Raw genomic sequence first — 16,844 nt, forward strand, 5'->3', positions numbered from 1 at the left:
TGGAGTTGGCTTAAGAATTACTTCTTTTCATGTTTGTTTTAATGTCGTACTCCATGAGAACCCAAGTACCAAAAAGTACCCAAGTTGAGTATTTACTAACCGATTGATGAAATATGAAAAATTGTGTCTGTTCTTGGAAACATATGCCACAAAATACAATTTCAAAATGTCTAGGTGAGAAGTACTCAATTAAAAAATTCAGAACTTATTTAAAAAGGTTGCCGTCAAAAAAACTTCCACTTCTCAATGCGATTTTTTTGTGAAAAGCTAAGTAATTCTACTGGCTGAATTTTGTAAACCTACTCTTGTAATAATTCTTCCTACATTTCATGTAAAAATGCACGAGTGTTTTTGAGTCAGAGATGCACAGTCATATTAAAAATAAAATTCTTCAATTAACAACCGCTCCATGGTGGATGGGTCTACTCAATTCAAAAAGCTACATATCTGATATGGTTCTTCCAGGGACTGGCATTCATTAATTTTTGTAGTCGTAAAAATTTACAGTAATAACATTGTACTTTCCAATAAATTATTGTCACTCTTTGCTAAAACTATGTATTAATGCAAATTGGGTATCATTCTGCTGTACATAAATTTTTGAAGGTCAATTTTTTTCTGCCCTTCAAGATTTCTCCCAAATCCCCAAAAACAAAATCTGCAAAAATGTCACTAAATTCAGAAAAAATTCTCCTGTGAGTCAAGTGTTATTCTTTCTATTCCAACAAACTTAAAAAATATTCATGTATGAATCATCTACAACCTTGCCCTTCAGTGTTGAACCTTTTAAATTTCTTTCCATAACAATGTTGCCAGTAACAAATTTCAATCATCTGGACTGCAAAACAAAACTCCTAATAATTTTCACACCGGATGGCACAAGCACGTGGGATTAACTTGCTGAAAGTATGTACAGCTATTGGTATTACACATAACAACTTACAATGCCATTGAATTATTTTTGCAGTTTGCTTTGCAGTAATAATTATGTTTGGTCATTGCAATAATTTGTCTAATAATCACCCCCAGAAATTCTTCTGACTTGTCTTTGAAATTGCAATCCCCACAGGACTCATTCACTAATCTAATTCATGCATGTTGTACAGAAAATAATCTTATCCTAACTGGAATGATTTGCTACAAGTACTTGTAGTAAACTTTATCTTTACAACCCTTAACTTTTAAAAAGATTTTTAGTTGATCAAGCTCTCTATTTGATTTGACTTATCAAAATTAACTCTAAAGCCCACAAAGCTTTCTTTAAAAATAATTCAACAGAGGACTTCATGGCTGAGCACAATTATGTCTGACTGTGCTAAGGGTGTGCACCTTTAACATTGCCATAAACTACTTGAAGTGTTATCTAAACTTTCCTTCAATTAAAGAAATTAGCCTGACATTCACTCACATCCTGAGAAAATACTGAGAATGTATGGGTTAAAACAACAAAGCACTTGCATAATCAGTAGAATCTGTGAAGCCTTGTCCTTCATCAGCATATTTTATCTCTGAATGACCCTCACTAGCTGTGATATCACTTTTATCAGCCTGTTGTGGAGTTGTCACTTGGTCTTGAAAATGACCTCTCATTTGCCCTATTTGCTTTTCCATATTGACCAGGGCAGGAGGTTGATAATTTTGCAAGGTTTTTAACTCCCCAAAGCCATTTCTTTGGTAATCGTCATAAACAGCTACAGCAGTTTCTTCTGAAGGATAGTCATGTATGGTGTGTGTGCTCTTGAAAGAAACTCTCACTTTGTTCACCTGAAAATTTAAGTAATATTGTTTCTATTAACATCTATGTATATGTGCACGATCCTTCGCAGTAAAGCACTATTTGAGCAATAGTGAAAATCAGACCTGAAAAAAATTTCAGGCCTGTACGGGATTCGAACCACTGACCTCTGCGATACTAGTGCAGCGCTCTACCAATTGAGCTAACAAGCCAACTGGGAGCAGGCCATCAAATTAATTATGTATGAACCATATGTATGAACTGCAGTTCATACATATGTTTCATATGTTTGTTGTTGTTTGATTTATCATCTACGGGTTTATGTCGAATTAATTTGATGGCCTGCTCCCAGTTGGCTTGTTAGCTCAATTGGTAGAGCACTGCACTAGTATCGCAGAGGTCAGTGGTTCGAATCCCGTACAGGCCTGAAATTTTTTTCAGGTCTGATTTTCACTATTGCTCAAATAGTGCTTTACTGCGAAGGATCGTGCACATATATGTTTCATAACCGCAGTTCATACATATGTTTCATATGTTTGTTGTTGATTAACATCTATGCTACATGTGTGACCTACCATTGTCAAAAAAAATTTTGTAGCTTAATTAAGTTACAAATACATGAAAATGTGTGAGTGCTTCTTATCGGTAATCCCAACTCATAATTCATAGTCTACAATCAATGTCAACTTTTTGAAAGTGTAGTGTGGTCGCCTGGGTGAGTGTAGTCCTGAGAAGGACTGTTGTTGGTGGTGGTGACTGACGTTTCAACAACCTGGGCAGAAGTCTTGACTCCAATGATGACTTCCGCCCAGGTTGTTGAAACGTCAGTCACCACCACCAACAACAGTCCTCCTCCAGACTACACTCACCCAAACGATCACACTACACTTGCACGTGTTACCCCCGGGTTCAAACCATTTACTGCAGAATGTAAACTTTGTACAAGGTTTTGGATTAATCAATTTGCTTTCAACTGCTGAGGATGCTGAAATTTTCACTTGTATACTTTGCAATTGACAGTCGCAACATCTGATCAGAAAACTAAAGACGCCATTTTCTTAAGTGTATATTTCAAACATACATGTACACTGCGCCTTGACAGTTAATAATGATTATGACTTATCAATTCAAGTTCTTAGGAAAGAGAAATGAAATGTTTTTTAATAACATGGTAGTTAAAACAGATATAACAAAAAATTGAAAAAGAATTTCCCTTTACTGAGAATCACTGGTAATAGTGAAATCAACATCAAATTCTGAGTAAAAGTTATTATAATAGTTAGGTCATCCCAACATGTACTGAATTTCAAGTGACAAGCTGTCTTATTAGTAATTATCTGTGTTTGACATTGTAAAAAAAAGAAGCCAACATTTGTATTTCAATATCACTGACTTTTTTCTTCTCTTGGTAAAGTAATGCAGGAGGGCCATGTTTGATATTTGCAGAATATTTGATGTAAAATGCAGTTCTTGAAGATTTAACCACATTATGAATGGTGAGCAACAAAAGGAAGATTATTTTTAAAAGTTGGTTGGTTCAAGTTTCCATAATCTGAAATCATGAGTGAGCATCCCTTTGAGGTCTCATAAAAAGGAAAAAAAAAAAACACAAAAGCAAAATGATCAAACTTAACACATGAATTCCATTCATTCATCAATGAATATTAATGAAATACAAAAATTTGCCGCAAAATTAATTATAGTGAAAAAAGCCACAAAATTTTTGACAGACAGTGGATGCTTCTTTGTTAAAATGTTTTTCTAACTTATTAATAATTAGCATGAACTGAAAAAAGTATTGAGAATCCTTTTCAAAGTAAAAAATTCTCCCTAACTTGAAAGTTGAATGAAGATCCTGCCAAGAACATGTAAAAAATATGAATTATTTACATCACTTTAAATATTCATTACTGACAAAACAAGGCAGTGATATTCAAAATGATTTCCTCTTGCATGATTTAATTATTTTTTCTCAATGTCAAATACATTTCATTACTAATTAAAACTTTTAAATTGCCACTTGAAATTTTAAATAAACTGGGATGAACTACAGAAATGGATATTAAATTGTCTTCTGTCAACAGATCTCAGTCTGGCAACAACAGTCTTGATTTTTTCTCACATCATTAATATAACTTGGATTGGTTTCTACCAAGGAGAAAATTAATAAGTTCTTTTCTTAGTTTTGTTGGCATAACCATGAAAAGCTTTTCTTACACAATGAACATTTTAAGTTAGACAAACACAAACACCAAAAAATGAAGAATACACCAAGGAAGAATTACAAACTTTAAGGTTAAAAAAGGCAAATATCGACACAGTGATACAAACGATGAACTTTGTATGTTGAAAATGAATTTTTCAAAGTAAAAAAAACCCTGATGTAACTCACATAATCCTTCAGCTCTCATGATTGATTAAGACAGAATTTCTCCTTACAATATCAAGCAAACAAGTGGTGAGGAGAAAGAGAAATATCAGTTTGGGGTTAGTACATGTAGTTGACCCAATATCAATTTCACTGAACTAAAATCAAAAGAATTATTTAGGAGACAGAAAGGAGTACTACCAAGATCTTGGGAGTGAAAGGGTATATAAAATGGACCGAGTCTTACCCTCCTTCTCTCTGTCTTTGGACTTAAACAGGACTTTAACTGAACAGGCTCTGAATCAAAGACCACTTGGGGTACTGAATACTGTGGAGCAGCTCCAATATAAGATATAGGTACATCTTCTTCAGTCTCGTCTTCCTCCTCTTCTTCTTCCTCTTCATCCTCAGAAATGTCACCATTAACTAAGTGTGTCACTTCACCTGTGGCAAAATCATAGCTTCCTTCCACATCATCTGTATCACTACCATCAGAAAGCTCATCTGTTTCCAAGTACCCACCCTGGAAGGTATTTGTCTGTTCATTAATAATAGGTGAAGGCACATCAATCACTGAAACACTAACATCATTGCCAGTGTGTTCCACCTTTCCTTGGAAACCATTCATAAAAGAAACATTTTGGGCACTATGGACATCAGGAGAAGGGGGGACATCAATCACAGATACAGTAACATCACTATCCTGGGGCAACTCTGGAATGTCAATGGCAGATACTGGCACCTCATCAATTGATGTTATTGGAACTGACTCACTCATGCTCCTTTCCACTTCTGAACTCTGTGAATTTCCATTCCAGTCCTGGGTCTCAACAGCTGGAGCACAAGTTTCAACTCTTTTTTCCTCTGTTTTTGAATGGTTCACTTTCCTGGCAGACATCTCCTTTTGCTCTGGTGCAGAAATCTGAACACTTGGCTTTGGTTTCTGGTAAACACCCATTGGAGGTGTGTTGTCATGGCTTGCATTGCTTATTATCACAACATTGCCCACCAACCGCTGCTCCATCTTTCCAGTCTTGCCTACTGGTCGCAAACCATGAGAAGAAAGGGATACTGTTTCACAATTATCATTTGGAGGACTACTACTATTCTTCTGATATTTGTCCATAACCTCTTTCGTTTTAAGGCTTGCTGTGCTCTCTTTTTCCTTGCTATTCTTTTTCATCCAAGGGAAAATGGACTGCTGTTTCTCCTTCTGCCCTGACTTCACCTCTGTCTTGTTAGATCTGTTAAAGAGATTGGATTTCTTGCTATCAACTTTGTTCTCTGATGAGCTTTTCTTGCTTGATTTCACTGGAGCATGGGACCTGTCCTGATTGTTAACTTTGTTCTTGGATTTTTCTTCATTTGCACTCTTGTCTTTCTTATTTGGTCTCCAAACACTGGAACCAAATAATGCTGACAGTTTGTGAACAGAACCTTTGGCTGGCTTGACCTGCTCAAAAGCTTCAGTAGGCTCAGGGTCTATGGGAGTAACTGGCTTGGTCTCAACTACAGGCAAAGTCTCCATTTTCAGCATTACTGGAATTGGTTCTTTGACACTGTCCTCCATTTGGACAACAGAAACTTTTGAAACACATCCTAGGGTCTTGTCCCCTTCTGAATCATCTACATCTGACTGTTGAGATAATTGCTGATGAAGAAGTTCTGTCACCCTGTGTTCAATGTCACTTGAAACACTGCGCTTTCGGGCAAATACTGGTTTCATGTCTTGGTCTTGTGAATGTGTAACTGCTGGCAAAAACACATCATTTTCTTTTGGTGTAGATACGTGATCAGTGGAAGTGATTTCATTCTCAAATGTGCCATGTAAATATGCCTCACTTATAGGGTCATCTTCACTTGTTGAGTCTGATTCTTCATCATCAACAAGCAACAGGTCTGACACAGATGCTCTTCTTATCAGCTTGTTAACACGGTGTTCAATCCCATGAGCAACATTTGATTTATGCTGAAAGCAGTCATTACTTGCGTCTTCTCTAACATCAATAAGTGATGATGATTTGCCTCTTTCAAGACTGCTGCTTGGTGAAGACTTCTTGCCAGTGTCACTTCTGGGAGAAAAATTTGTGGCTCCATCATCAGTCCATGGTGACACCACACTCATGACATCTGCTGTCCACCTCTTTGTAGGACCAGGGGGTCTCTTTGGCAGACTGTTAGCCGATGAAAGGGTTGATTTAGTGTCACTACAAGGAGACAAACTTGACACACCATCATCATCATCATCAACTGGTTTTGACATCAAACTTAAGACATCTGCTGACCATCTCTTTATGGGAGGCGCAGGTCTCTTTAATTCTGCAGACCTACGTATAACACATTCCTGTTCATTCAATGGTGCAGACTGATTGCCTCTCAGAAAAAGATTTTCTTCAGATGGGGTCCGTTTTCGAAAACCACCCACTGCACCAAACTTACTTCGCAATGACTCAATAGAGCTTGCATTGAAAATGTCATCTGCTTTGAGAGTTTCAGATTCATGTGGAAGTTGAGAAACATTGTTTATAGTGGCATTAACAAATTTTATATCTATATTATTGGAAGGAATTGATTCTTGTTGACTTTTTCCTTCAATCAGAATGTACTTTTGATTCTCTAGATTTTTGTCAGACTTAAAGGATTCCACTTCCCCTTTCGAGTCTGCATCCTCGACAAGTAAGTATTTCTGTAAACTTTGCTTCTGTGGTACAATTGTTTTCTCAGCACATGTTTGTACAGCTTTTTCTCTCTGCGAGTCCATACAAGGTATGACCAGATCACTGTGATCATTAAACTTGGTTCTCTGTGCCTGCTTATCAACACTGTCAAAAGCATGCTCTCCTTTAGAATCTAGAACCACATCTTTCTTGTGATCTGAGTTGTCAAAATTCTTTGAAGCACTGTGTACGTCAAAAGCATGCTCTCCTTTAGAATCTAGAACCACATCTTTCTTGTGATCTGAGTTGACATTAGCTACCAGTAAGTCTTCCTTACCGGCCAGGAAAGCAGAATTTGTCGATGCACCATGTTTCAACCAAGGAGAAGTAGCGACGAAATTTTTGTATGGTTTAGGGGCGACAAACGGTATTGCAGAAGTTGGTTTTCGTCCAATCGAGTCTACGGGCAAACTCGATGAATTCTCTGTGTCGGAGATTGATTGTGCATTGTCTACGGCACTTGTGGTCAAAATTTGCAATTGCAAGGAAAGTTGATGTGATTCGCCATTAGCAGCACCTAATGCACTTTCTACAGTCCTCTTGTCGCTTTGTACACGGGCTCTACTTTCAGTGTTTTTGAGGAATAGCGGCACGTTCGTTCCCCCGTTTATTTCTGGTTTCGAATGTTCAAACATTCGTCGATAGTTGGGAACAGATGGTGTCTTGACGTGCTCAATGTCGTTGCCAGGGTTTAAAACTGAAGAATTAACATCATTCGAACTCGCTTTTAAATCTTCTCCGTTCGCAATAGCTTTCGATTGTTGGGAACTTTGCTGGTTACTTTCGATCTCTATTCGAGTGCCCAGTTTGTTTGGTTTGTGTTCCAGTTCTGTCGGAATCTCAACACCTTTGGTAACACAACTATTTGTGTCTGCGGGGCTTGAACACAATGCAGGACCACCCTGGCTCGCGTAAATATCGGTTAAAATAATTTTCTTCTTGTCTTCTTCTCCATTCTTGACAACTGGCTTGCAGCTTGAATTTAAGACCAGTGTATTAGTCTGTGATGCCTTACGTACAATCCGTGGACCAAACAAAGTATTGACATGTAAGGCTTGTTCCTTAGTTTCCGGCGAATCGATGGTACTCTCCTTTTTTTTTTCTAGCAGCGATCGCTTCCACTCTGGGATAGATGTTTTGCGAGATTTCTCTTGTTCGAGCTTCTGTCGCTGGTCTTGCTCCTTTCTCTTCTTCTTCTCTATCAGTTCTACTTTCCATGCCGGTAAAACGGTAGTCATATCGAAAGATTTATCCTTGGTAATGGACAACCTGTTTGTATAATTATTCAGCGACCGGCGCTTATCGATTCAAGATATAGCAAAGCTGTTCCATACTTGACAGGAATTTTTCTGTTATAGTGAATCCTTTAGAAAACTCTAAAACTTCCTTAATGCCTGAAATCTCTCGACAGTTCCAGCGTAAAGGGATTACGAATTGACGCGACAGTTCCCAGAACCGCGACTAACTTTGCTCATGCTCCGCGAAGCATGGAATTGTATCGATGATGTCACACGGTTAAATAAATATTTGAAGCAGGCACTTGAACAGGCCATAACACTCGCTGATTGGTGATAGCAATCGCTTGGCCGGCGCCCGATTGTTTGCCACAAATTGTATGAAAATTTAAAGCTTTTTATGTACAAAAGCCTATTGGATTAACATCTCCACAAGCGCTGCAGGAGATTTAATTGTTTACAGTGCTAGCACTGGATTTCTTTAGTGAAAGCATGCAAATTTTCTAACTAGATGGGAGTAAAATCGACTATCGGACGAGTTCTAAATATTATGCATGGGGTTCTCGAAAGGTTTGCACAAAAGAAAAGATTCGGAAATACATGATGAATAGGTGTTACTTGTCCATCGAGGCAAAAAAAAAGGAAAACTTTCCAAAGTAACCCTATTTTTAGAGTTTGTCAGAAATTGAACATCTTCGCTCATCTCGAAAATGACTTTTACACATGGTTTTACATTTGAGAGCAAGCAGAAATGGATATTACTTTGCATAATAGCCAAGTGTCAAAACAAACTTTATTTATCTAGAAAATCACTTAAAGCGATCTTAATCTTCTTTAGAAACAGCTAAGTTCTGTACAAACTCGACGGAAAACGATTCTACTATTTTCATGCAAATTACTTCCTACCAAGAAAGCCTCTTGCTTAGAGAATTAGGACATCATTATTTCGAAACGAGTAATATTGAGCAGAAACTTTAATTCTGTGAATCAGCAGTATAAATATGGCATCTGACTCTTACACAAATCGATAATAGCTGCCTTCTTGCTGCAGGACTAATACTGCTTATGGCCATTATGCTTTATCGGCAGCCGGTTTCAGTCTCCCGTCTCAATTCTTTGTGGCCTACGGAAGCGATGTTTTAATAGACATACCTTGCCACTTGTAACTTGCCTTATAGGGCAGATTAACCACCCAAGAGACCAATAAACAACTCACTAAAAATATTGTTTGTGATCAACAAGTCACAAGGAATTAAGAGTCACTTTATTAGCAGTACATTATCACACTATCATTGTAAAATTTGCATGCACGTCAACGTCTGATATTTGAGTGATTTTTTTTTCCTTTGATTTTTGCTACAGGTGCACTTACTCAGCCCGATATATGTGCAGGAATTTTGATTGACCACTCAACAGAACCCAAAGGAAATTCGTCACGGTCACCACAAGTGCTTGAATTTTAACGCATCTGTGCACAGAAATAATAATTTTAATGAACGACGTGCGTCACGAGTATTTTAAACAACCACGCCAACCCCGGCTATGTTAGATGGTTGCTTGTTCTCCGACTATGCAAATATTATGATGGATTTTAGTCTTCTCCTCCTGTTTTGTTCTCCACTTCTACTTCATTTTGACGAGAATTGAAAGGCATCTATGGTTTAACAGCAAGGCAAGTTTGGTCAAGTCTATTCGACGGGACGAAATTTGTCACTTAGATTTTCTTTTTTTTTTTTCAGACAACTTTCAATTACCCTCTATTTCTATTCTCTAACAATAAAATACATAAATAAATAACAAAAAATATATGCATTAATTCAATCATCGTGTTATATCTTTACAAATTTTTGTCTGACAGGAGTAAATAAAAAAAACTGAAAATGTCCTTTAAAATGCTTTGGGCAGGTTTGCTCCGTAACTTATAAAAGGGAATAAAATCTAATACCATGGGAAGATCATTTTGACCTGTTATAGAAGTGATCCTTCTAAAATTTTCTTAAGGACTTAGTGCTCTGAAGTCTCTGAAGAATGCTTCATAAGCTTCGATCGCTCAAACCGTTTTGCATAAGACGAATAGACGTCCACCGGAATGCCCGTCGGTGAGCAAAATTCGCGACACTAGGAAATACCCTTCTGCATCTCCGAAAACGGGAGCGTGTTGATTTAAACTTAAAGAATGGTCACCTCAGGAATAACGCCTTGCAAAATTTTCAATTGATTGTTGTGAAACATGGCCTGGGTACTCGCGGCGACCAATCGGAACAGAGAAAAATCACACGGAGCCAATCAAATCTCAACAAGAAAACAAAGAAACTACCCAGAGCGCGGGAAGGCACGATTGGTTTTAGTAGTTACACATCTGATTGGAAGAGAGGGAGACGCGATTCATATAAGACCATTCAGAGTGCGTAGTGAGGTAAAAACTTAAGTAAAATACTGCATTCATTTCGACACCAGATGGAAAATTGCCCATAAGGGATATAATTATCTACGCTATACATATCGGTTATCACAGACCTTCTTAGATCACCACCCAGACTGCGAGCGAAGTAGAGGCGCAGGGAATTGAACGAAAACAAACCCAGGTTGCCTCGCCTGACCAAATAAGCATATTAAAGCGGCTGTTAACAGACTAGCATGAGGTAGGTTAATAATTGACTCAGTGTTATAGATTTGTCTGTTCGCTGCTCAGTCGTAGTACAATTTCAAAATTTAATTGTATCTTTTTTCCCACACTCCTCCCTTGAGCGAATGAAAACGTAGCGTGATGCTTCTTCGTGTTCGTCCCGTGCTGTGATCGTAGATGAAAGAAAAACCAACTATCGCCCATTTTTTTTTATTTTTTATTAAGACGCCGATCTACGTACTGTTCACTATCTGTGTACGGTTACTTGCTCTAGAATGTCATTATCCTGCAATCAGGCGTTCTTCTTTGCGGGAGAGCGCTACAGTGCAGTAGCGCCAGAGACTGTGGGCGAAGCAATGCCCAACCGCCTCCTCACGAGCTGCTACACTATGGCGCTTCCCCGAAAAAAGGAGCGCCTGATCGCAGGTTAGATTCTCATCATCAGGTGATACCATTTGTACAAACAACGAATTGAGGATCATACAACTCCGAGATCTGGAAAAACAAAAAAGCTCCCGATGAACTAATCACAAATAATATAGTAAAAGTCTTAACTTTTTTATTTGTCTGTAGGACTCAACTGAATTACTTTGGGGTATCACTGTTAGGTCACTTTAAGATTCTGAACAGAATAACTTGAGTATTCCGATAGCTGCAGCCTTTTTTTCTTATATACGGCATTTTTCATCATTACTCAAGAAGATCCGTGAAGTCAATCCACAAAATGATCGGGATGTCCTATTGAAATTCTAAAGTTGCGAGAAGCTTTCTGCTCTCTGTCTTCTTTACAAAAGAAACTAACTGCTTTGAGTGGCAGAATAACCTCGTATATCATTGACGTTGTGATATTCTCATCTTCCTCGACAACCGAATCACCTTCCTAGCGTTAGTTGAAAGGTTAATTCAAATTTGTGCTGCCCTTCCGTAGAATTACAAGGCGTATCTGAATGAAGTTGCTTTGATCTACACTCTACCACATTTGCCCGTCTTCTTGTTCGTATCTTCTCTTATCACCAGTCTCATAACTTTCTCTTCGTTTTTCACGGTGACTATGTTTTTCTTTATTGCGAGACCTCTCACTGTCTCCATAACGATCACGGTCTTTGTAACGATCCCGCGATCTGTCACTGTCACGCTCACGGTATCGCTTTCCTTCAGTATCACCCTCGCGATCATGAAAGTAAGAACTGCCTCGAGAGCTTTCTTTGTTACGTTCACGTTTGTCACGAGATCCATCTCGATCACGTTCACGCTCACGGTGATAATAATTCTCACGAACGTTGTCGCTCTTTCGTTCACGATAAGTGTCACGGGGATTATCACGTGAACCGCGATTTCCCTCGTGGTCTCGCGAACCCCGTAAAAACTTGTGTTGGTTTCCAACTTGTTGTGTTGGACTGCAAAGTAAAAGTAAATTAATCTATCACTCAATTTTACAGCGACTTAATAAAGAGAAACTATTTTGGTCACTTCAAATTACAAATACAGCCCTGGCTAACAGATATTAGACGAAAAAAAAAATGTTCAGTTAGCTATAAGACCAGTCTGAATTTCAACAGGGACCGTGAAGGGTGGGAGAAAAATGACTGAAGAATTCTTTTCCAGCACGTGCAAATTCATGTTAGTTTTAGCAACCCTCTTTCTCGTCTCCTTAATAAATGCTCCGCCTGTGCAGGAGAAAGTGTAGTTTTGTCATGTTTCATTGTTATTCAAGGCTACTGAGTTAATGAGATTTGTACAGCTCTCTGAAAACCAGGGGTAAGTGTTACAAGCCCACTGGCCCCCTATTGCCAAAGCTGTTCCTGGTTTCCTTGGCATCTGTACAAAAACAACCAAGGGCCAATATCACCCAGTCGGGCTCAAGCAAGCAAGGTTAATAAGTAGCTCATAGTATGGCACTCTAACCAAACTTTTACATTTTAAATTTGCCGGCTTTTGCGACCAAAAATATACAGCTGATGGCCGTTTCCAAGGAGACAGTGGAAATGGCACAATTCAGAGCAAATAAGAACCAAACAGACCTCAGTTTTACCTCAGGACTACTTTGCCATAAAAGTATCTTACACAAGAACAAAATGACTCAACAAAATGACTCAACAAAATGACTCAACAAAATGACTCAACAAAATGACTCAACAAAATGACTCAACAAAATGACTCAACAAAATGACTCAACCAGGGCTCAGGCATGACATTTGAAAACTGGGTTCTAGCATGTCCCTCATTTGGAATTATAACATTTATGTCTAGCTGTTGGGGTGGAAGGGGGAGTTTGAACAAATAAAAAAAATTGTATTCAAACAACTCACATTGGTCTTCTGAAGAGACGATCCCTTCCTCCGAACCTCAGTTGTCCCGATTCTTTCTTTCCTCCAAAGCCACCTCCTAAAATGATTAAAACTTGTGAATTCTGTATCCAATTTTATCCACTGCTTTGGAAAGTAATCTAAAACATATAGTACCTTTACTTTGTTATCTTTTGCAACAATTTTCCTGAGATGTAAAGCCATACTCCACCAATAATACTTTTGAGGTGGTCATTAATATTTTGCCTCTGTTACTTTGGTCTCTGTAGCATGTATTTCCTTCAACTGAGTTTTTAATTCCTTGACTAATGATTTCAAATGTCTGCTTTGGTTTCTGGTTTGAACATTCCACAAACTGGTAGGTGTATAACTTACTATCTTGTACTTACAGTCTGATGCTTTCAACATGATGTCTGTTAAAAAATGAATAGGTTTACATGATACTCAAAAAATAAATAAATAAATAAAGATGTAGCCTTTACCCAGACGTCTTGGGATCCAGCCCTTAAGAGATCTTGCGGCTTCATATTCTACTAATATGGTACAGCCATCTACTTCTTTACCTTGCAGTTCCTAAAGTGATTGAATGAAACAACTGATCATTACCATTGTTAAGTTAACAAGTTCAAGCTCATACTGACACTCGACTCACCCTCCAGGCCACATTAGCATCTCTCTCACTTCTGTACTCCACAAATGCATATCCTTTTGAAAATCCAGTCACTACAAGAGAAGGAAAAGTTCAAATTACTGACCTCAATGAAAGAACTTTTCCCATGATGTAAAAATCTGTATCTAATACTTTACGTCATGAAAATAATCCGGTTCTATTGTGAGAAGAGAACACTGTTTCTAGCTGAATCAGCTGAAGCGATTGTACCTACAGCTGCTACCTCATCTCAAAGGTCAGAAAACTACTCCATGCATTTCAATAACTTTTTCCAAAAGAAGCTTCAACGGTGTAATAGGTGGGCTGTGCCTGGAAGGTGGGACACAAGTCGAAACCCAAACAAGAATGCCTGCTCGTAAGCTAAACAGACAGCAGTAGGAAGACTTCTAGGCAATGGTAAATCTTTAGTAACCACTTTTAATGAAACCTCTGCAATGCTATTTTTCAGTACCAAGGTGCAGTTAACAATACTTTAATTTGTAAGTGCCTGCTAAGTATGTTGCAACTAAAAACAAATTATCTTGAAATGATCTTGGCAACAAAAAAACAAAGGCCAACAAAATTAATTTAAATTTATTTATACCAGGTTCAAATTCATACTAATCATTCATGTGCTAGTTGTGTTCAGGGGGGCAATAAAAATCTTTTAACCCCAACAGTAACTCACTTTACTCAGGATGTAAGCAGAAAAACCCTACAGTTGGGTAAGCTCAGATGACCACCAATAGCTCAGCAGAGCATTTGTTGAGCATCAGAGAGAATTGTACAGCTACTCTTCTGAATTCTAAAATTAATGTCAATGAATTGAGCTGTTTTTTAAGTAAGGTATGGAGAATAATGTCCTCTCACTTTACAAAATTTTCCTTCTATTTATTTCTTAATACAAAACTGAATCAGCATCGTACAAAACAATCTTAACTGGCATGGAAATTACGATATAAAATGTAAATTGTTTAACTGTCTGAGTAACATTACTTACCAACATCTCTCACAAGTCTACATCTTGTTAACTCGCCACATTTTGCAAATATCTTGTACACAGTTCCTACAGGGAAATAACAAAGGGAGGTGGTATACAAACAATAAAACCTCAGTATCATGACTATGGAAAAAGTTCTGCAAGTACTGCACTTTTTTTTCACTTATTTTCTCTGCCTGACTATCTTATTTTCAATTATATAATGTTTATCAAATATTACTGATGAATGTAAACTACCATTAACCTTCAGTTTCTCTCTTTGTCAGAAAATATTATAATTTTGGATATTTCTAACCTTCACTAGTATCCTTGCTTAATTTTCCAACAAATAAAGTGCTGTCTGGATCACCATTTACTCTTTTGTTTGGCTTATCTAGAGAAGAGAAGATAAAAATTCATCTATCATCTATGTTGATGTCATATGTAACTGTCCTCAAATGAATCATGACTAAGAACTAATCATGATGCATGTATTCACTCTGACAAAGGGCTAATGCTTGAAACATCAGCTTTTTAACCTTTTAAGGTGGCCAACTTACAAATTCAACTTATGTATGGTGCACGATCCTTGCAGTAAAGAGCACTATTTATGCAATAGCGAAAATCAGACCTGAAAAAAATCAGGCCTGTACGGGATTCGAACCACTGACCTCTGCGATACTAGTGCAGTGCTCTACCAAGAGCTAACAAGCCAGCTGAGAGCAGGCCGTTAAGTTGATTCTTAATAAACCCGTCGTGATAAACCAGATACGATGAATATATGAAGTTCATATATTTTGAACTGCGGTTATAGATACATATGATGTACAATCCTCGCAGTAAAGAGCGCTATTTATGCAATAGCGAAAATCAGACCTGGAAAAAATCAGGCGTGTATGGGATTCGAACCACTGACCTCTGTGATACTAGTGCAGCGTTCTACCAATTGAGCTAACTGGGAGCAGGACGTTAAGTTGATTCGTAATAAACCCGTCATGATAAATCAGATACAATGAATATATGAAGTTCATATATTTTGAACTGCGGTTATAGATATGTATGATGCACAAAGCAACTTAGTTTATAGAACCAAATTACCTTGTTACCCCCACCGCCCCAGCACCACAGTTTCTTTAGAAACTTACCCCTCCATGATCCGTGTATGATTGATATTATTAGATAAATTACAGATTATGCCAAAGTATTTGCCACTGGAGTGAACAGGAAATGACTGCAAGATTTACGGTCACTTTGTTCCATAAGTCAGATAATTCCAAGTTTCAGTCAGATTGTTCTGCAATATAGTCACCTGACATCATTCCACTATGAAGTCGTATCCTTCCGATTCAAAAATTACAAACTATCGCGATCTTATTTCTCTTTTGTCTTACTTTAGCAGAGACTCACAGTGTTATGGGTACCTTCCTGTGCAGTATAACAGATTAAAACGATCAACAAGGTCACCTACACGCAGTTGTAACATGTTTTCGGGCCATAAACAATGTTGTGCTCGCCCAGTGCTGTGTCTAGAAAGGAAAATAAACAATAGAACATGCGCATTCTCAAGTATTGATTGTTGTTTGACTTATTATTACTATTATTATTATCTTTTTTTTTTTTTTCATCTATTGTAAACGAAATAAAGATGACGCGCGTGGAGTACAGGTAGGCGCGTCATAGATGACTTCAACTTGTGTGGCGATTTGAAACCTCTTGTGGAACGATGTGACGATGTTTTGGAACGATGTGACCGAAACTTGGAACGAACTGACTTGGAACGAAATGACCATAGAAGGACCGGAGACCGACTGAAACCAAAACAAACTTGAAGCTGGCAAAACAAACTTACAAGCAAACCTTTCTACGTAAGCTGCCTTTCATCAGATGGCAATGAATAGTGAATCAAACTTACATTTTGCAAGCATCGCACGGATCACTGCCTTATCATGTGGCACTGTGTCAGTTCCATCAATGCTGCCAGCTTGTAAAGGGTGGTAAAATTTTGCAAGTGGAGACCAGTTGTCCCAAGTAGGAATTTCGTAGCCCAAATCTGTCGTGGTCACTTGTTCCGTGACTGATTCCATCTTGTAAATAAACCAGTTAGAGTATCATTTCGATTTGTTCTATCCAAAAACTCCGCTTCATGTGAAAAATATTAAACATCTTTCGTGTTAAAAGGCTTCCTTCGTCCGCCATTTTGGAAGAATGCTGTTTGGTCAGTGCTTTGTT

At 38.0% G+C, this 16,844-nt stretch overlaps 2 protein-coding genes across 3 annotated transcripts; both read right to left on the reverse strand.

Annotated features, from left to right (window-relative positions):
• Positions 1 to 30: 30 nt before the first annotated feature.
• On the reverse strand, positions 31 to 8,302 carry LOC111320770 (uncharacterized). Its single transcript, XM_022923465.2, has 2 exons — positions 4,351 to 8,302; positions 31 to 1,764 (listed from the first exon to the last, which is right to left on the reverse strand). Exons 1-2 carry the CDS (start codon positions 8,056 to 8,058, stop codon positions 1,438 to 1,440), a joined length of 4,035 nt encoding a protein of 1,344 aa, XP_022779200.2. The 5' UTR covers positions 8,059 to 8,302; the 3' UTR covers positions 31 to 1,437.
• Positions 8,303 to 11,220: 2,918 nt separating this feature from the next.
• On the reverse strand, positions 11,221 to 16,835 carry LOC111322255 (U11/U12 small nuclear ribonucleoprotein 35 kDa protein). Of its 2 annotated transcripts, XM_088756542.1 has the most exons (8): positions 16,528 to 16,663; positions 16,084 to 16,141; positions 14,932 to 15,009; positions 14,637 to 14,702; positions 13,640 to 13,710; positions 13,470 to 13,560; positions 12,991 to 13,066; positions 11,221 to 12,078 (listed from the first exon to the last, which is right to left on the reverse strand). In XM_088756542.1, exons 2-8 carry the CDS (start codon positions 16,109 to 16,111, stop codon positions 11,652 to 11,654), a joined length of 837 nt encoding a protein of 278 aa, XP_088612668.1. In that variant the 5' UTR covers positions 16,112 to 16,141; positions 16,528 to 16,663; the 3' UTR covers positions 11,221 to 11,651. The 2 variants fall into 2 exon arrangements, with proteins under 2 accessions (XP_088612668.1, XP_022781069.1); XM_022925334.2 differs by lacking the exon at positions 16,084 to 16,141 and having other exon boundaries at positions 16,528 to 16,835.
• Positions 16,836 to 16,844: the final 9 nt, after the last annotated feature.

Source organism: Stylophora pistillata, chromosome 4 (genome assembly GCF_964205215.1).
Source record: "Stylophora pistillata chromosome 4, jaStyPist1.2, whole genome shotgun sequence".
In the NCBI taxonomy this organism is placed as follows: Eukaryota; Metazoa; Cnidaria; class Anthozoa; order Scleractinia; family Pocilloporidae; genus Stylophora; species Stylophora pistillata.

What these genes read in the sequence shown, in the direction of transcription:
- LOC111320770 (XM_022923465.2), bottom strand. Translation starts at nt 8,058, where the DNA reads ATGACTACCGTTTTACCGGCATGGAAAGTAGAACTGATAGAGAAGAAG. An exon ending in CAAAGACAGAGAGAAGGAGG is followed by an intron (nt 1,765 to 4,350) that starts GTAAGACTCGGT and finishes TTAAATTTTCAG; the next exon opens with GTGAACAAAGTGAGAGTTTC.
- LOC111322255 (XM_022925334.2), bottom strand. Translation starts at nt 16,699, where the DNA reads ATGGAATCAGTCACGGAACAAGTGACCACGACAGATTTGGGCTACGAA. An exon ending in CCGTGCGATGCTTGCAAAAT is followed by an intron (nt 15,010 to 16,527) that starts GTAAGTTTGATT and finishes TCTCTTCTCTAG; the next exon opens with ATAAGCCAAACAAAAGAGTA. An exon ending in AAGCAAGGATACTAGTGAAG is followed by an intron (nt 14,703 to 14,931) that starts GTTAGAAATATC and finishes ATTTCCCTGTAG; the next exon opens with GAACTGTGTACAAGATATTT.